This window comes from Hydractinia symbiolongicarpus, chromosome 12 (assembly GCF_029227915.1).
Source record: "Hydractinia symbiolongicarpus strain clone_291-10 chromosome 12, HSymV2.1, whole genome shotgun sequence".
NCBI lineage: Eukaryota > Metazoa > Cnidaria > Hydrozoa > Anthoathecata > Hydractiniidae > Hydractinia > Hydractinia symbiolongicarpus.
The window spans coordinates 5,204,234-5,208,413 of record NC_079886.1 but is presented as its reverse complement, the minus strand read 5'-3'; the positions used below and the strand labels follow the sequence as shown (position 1 = coordinate 5,208,413).

Sequence of the window (4,180 nt, the reverse complement as noted above, 5' to 3'; positions counted from 1 at the left end):
TTTTGATGGCAATATGATAAAAGAGAAGGCTATTCAATTTGCTGAAAGTTTTGATCTTACAAATTTAAAAGCGTCAGATGGATGGCTGGAGAAGTTGAAAACCAAAGGTTAGAAAATAAACACATTCTTGGACGTAACAAAAGTTACTTCCTTACAAGTTACAGTTCTCTTTTAAATTATAAGTTCTATTTTTTTTTAAAATGTCTACCATATATTTTTGTCCCTAACTCGCCTTAACTCGAAATATTTTTGTCTAAGTTTGAATTAACGGGAGCTTCGCTTAAGTCGAACATTCGTTAAGTCGAACTGTTTCCTCTGGTTCCTAGGAGGTTCGAGTTACCGGGAGTTAACTGTATTAGACTTTATGTAATGTTTTAAGGAAACTCCCTGATTTTCCGATTCATTCAATTCACTTTTGAATAATTCATATCTTGCTTTTGTAAAACATACAGCACGTTCGAAACCAGAATCGGATTGTAGTTCCATGTCAGAGTATGGGACATGATGGTTTCTTTGAACGGCAATAATGACACCCCAAATGCATTCAATGATGTGTCTAAAATTCAAAAAATAAAGTACAGTAGAGTCTCCATAACTCGAACAGCCACGGGGAAAAGGAAATCGTTCGAGTTATGGAGACATTCGAGTTGTAGAGGTTTTCAACTTTTAGCGCAATATCCTCCCTTTACGTGAACCAGCTGGATAAAAACGTTATATTTAATCTTAAGTCTAACTTTAAGGGGGCTATTAGGTTAATGAAAGTCAAAACAATACACTTTTAATGAATTTTTTAATGTTTATTTAGAAAAGAAGTCGGTGATAACTGTTTGCTTACAACTCATATCAAAATCTTTGGCGATATTACGATTCAAGTCCCTCAGGGAAGCTATCATTTCTTCTCCAAAATGTGAAAAAATACTCAAGTCTTCGAGGACGTTGATAGCTGTACGCACTTGCTCGGCTGTCGGTCTTGTGATCTTATCTTCTTCCTCCTTGTCTTCTTCGTCGACCTCTTCTAATTCTTCGTCTTGAGTCCCAGTGATCTCAGCAATGATGTCAGCAGTCTTCAGACGCCCATGGGATGTACTGACTTCAATGTCAAAATCAATGAAATCTTCAGTTGATAAGTCAGGATCAATGTGGTCAGGAAACCTTCGTTTTATGTAAGAGAGTTCAGCATCGAGGGTTGGAATTGGGTCTTCTTCTACTTCGCTGGTTAAACTTTTAAAAGGGTCGTCATCTTCGTTGATCGCTCTTTCTGCATCCTTTTGGGAAATTCCTGATTTTCGAAAGCAATTGGTGAATGTTTTGTTGAAAACATCATCCCATGCTTTCCTTAGCATGTACATAGCTGCAAGAATCGAGAACTTCGGAGTCGATTTTTCCTCGTCCAAGGCTTTTATCAATTTCCGCACTGCTAGCGATCGATATTTTGCTTTCAGGGCGCGGATAATTCCTTGGTCCATAGGTTGGGTTCGGGACGTGGTATTTGGAGGAAGAAAGATCAATTCTACCCATTCCAGGTTTTCAACATGAGGATGTGCGGTACAATTGTCAATAATCAAAGCAATTTTTCGCTTAGAGACAGAGAATTTTCGATCAAGCTCGCGTACCCACTCTTCGAACAGCTCTCCAGACATCCAACTCTTCTTTTGCGAACGGTATCGACAGGGTAGTGTTTTGACACCTTTAAAGCAACGAGGGTTGGCGGACTTGCCGATTACAAACATTGGCAATCGTTCCCCCAAGGCATTACCAGCAGCTAAACCAGTAAGTCTAACTTTGCTGTGTTTTCCTCCAGAACACTTATCACCTTTCATATGCAAAGTTTTATTGGGAAGGCATTGAAAGAAAAGCCCAAATTCGTCGGCGTTAAAAATGTCTTCCAGAGGATAGCGGGAGAGAATGGTTGGTAATGTTGTCTCCGACCATGGCGCTGTCATTTCCTCAGTGACGGACCGTGATTCTACAGCGATGGTTTCGAAGGATACTCCATACCTGAAAGGAATGGATGAGAAAAACGTTTATCTCTGTAGTTGTGACTAGTGTAGATGGAGCTTTACATTTTGTTTGATTCGAATCATGGAATTCTAAATTTAGAATGCCATGGCCATGATTCGAATAGAAAACATTCGATTGTTACCATGTTTTGATTTGTGAAAGAATTCGAATAGAAAAAGATTCGATTTTTACCAAGTTTCGAAGTTTTGACGAGTGAAAGAAAGCATGGAAGCCATGAAAGTCCAACAAGTCAAAAGATTAACAGACATTATTTGTTGTATAGAACTTCCTATCATTAAACTTATTACGTACGAAATCGACGCTTTTGTCATGGGGTATCATGTTTATAAAAGTAATTGGACACCCTCTGTTGGAGATATGAATTTTATGGTTTCATGGAACCAACAAATAAAATGGATAAATATGCAGTTGCAGTCAAGAAAAATGATGGAGAAATCATTGGACATCTACCACTAGGAAAGTCAGAACGCTTTGCAAAAGTCATATTTTACTTTCTGAAGAATGACAGCTTCAATGTTTGCAAAATAACAATTACTGGAAAGTCATTGAATGCTGGTGATAGATTAGGGATGAAAGTCCCATGCAAATTATCCTTCCTCTCTGAAAGAGAGTCTATTGATATTTTGAAAAAACAACTACCAAAGCTATTGTAACATTTTTTTAGATTTTATCTTCACGAAGATAAACAAACAAAATCTTAGTCAACTAACCTGGTTTTCCATTTAGCCATCCACCCCTGAGAAGCTTGAAATGACTCGACACCCAACGCTTCGGCAAACTCAAGAGCTTTCTCTTTCAGCATCGGGCCACTGATTGGGATATTCTCACTCCTCATCATAAGTAACCATTTATGAACAGCTTTGTTCACATCTTCGAATTTTTCTGGCTTTGATCTCTTCGATGTTTGCCCGTTGTTAAACTGCTTGTAAATCTTTTCTTTATTTTTTTTCCAAGTTGACAGGGTGCTTGGAGGAATTTTGAACTCTTTTGCCACATCCTTTGGCGCAGTACCCTTTTCCAACGCTTTAAGAGCTTTGTACTTGATTTTGCACGACTTATTGTCAATTCGACGCTTTGATCCTGCCACAGACGACATTGTTATGAGAGTGTCTTTCTTTTGAAATTCTTTAGATTTTCTCGAAAACATTCGAAAAAGACGTTCGAAAGGTTTGGATGACGCATCATTAATCATTCGAATTAATAATAAGGCCTGCAAAACACGTATTAACAAGATTTTTAGACCCAATTTATCAGGAAAACTGTTCGAATTTTGATTATGATATCAGAAAATTCGAGTTATGGAGAGAAAAGTCTCCAAGGGACAAAAAAATTTGTTCGAGTTAAGGAAAGATTCGAGTTATGGAGGTTCGAGTTGTAGAGGTTTTTTTATAAGAGTTTATTAGGAAATTTTCACGGTGCCAACGAATTTGTTCGAGTTAAGGAGAGATTCGAGTTATAGAGGTTCGAGTTATGGAGACTCTACTGTATTTTAACAGATAAACGAGATGGGTTTTGCAGATTTTTAGACAAATTACCTGAAGCGTATAAATCAATGTTTGATAAAGTTTTGTTAGATAAATGTTTGCGATCAAATGTTTGTGGCAAGAAAATTGTGGAATTAATTTTTACTAAATATAATAAACCAGTAGTTGGGCCCTGGAAAAATCCACGGGATCGCCCGTTCTTTTTATACCGCAATTTGTGTGTCTCGCTACTTGCGGTACCATTTTGGGTGACAGACAGACGCTTACGAGTATTATAATTTTTATATTTAGAGCGTAATCTTTTCTAACTCAATATTTACAAAAGTGTGTTCTTATTGTTCATAGTGTGCATACCAAGTTGGCAACTTGGTATGCACCAGGTTGGCAATATGACAATAATGTAGATATTAGCGTCGGATTAAAAAAAATAATCCAGCACCATAAATATTTCCATTGAACACAATTGATGTACACTATTACAATGGATGCATTATGTATCAGTGAAATAAAATCTTACAAATACAATACTGTATGATTAAATTTGCGGATAGCCAAATATTTAGCACACTCTCCTAAATTCAAAGTAGTTCCTTTTTTGGTAAAAAACAAACAAAAAACAAACAAACACCTTCATTAGGTTAACGTTGTTGAAACTTTTCTGAAGTAATTAAAAT

General features: G+C 36.8%; 1 protein-coding gene across 1 annotated transcript; it reads right to left on the bottom strand.

Annotated features, from left to right (window-relative positions):
* Positions 1-204: 204 nt before the first annotated feature.
* On the bottom strand, positions 205-3,214 carry LOC130622387 (tigger transposable element-derived protein 4-like). The gene is made up of 5 exons (XM_057437842.1): positions 2,733-3,214; positions 836-1,998; positions 690-744; positions 341-556; positions 205-232 (listed from the first exon to the last, which is right to left on the bottom strand). Exons 1-5 carry the CDS (start codon positions 3,212-3,214, stop codon positions 205-207), a joined length of 1,944 nt encoding a protein of 647 aa, XP_057293825.1.
* Positions 3,215-4,180: the final 966 nt, after the last annotated feature.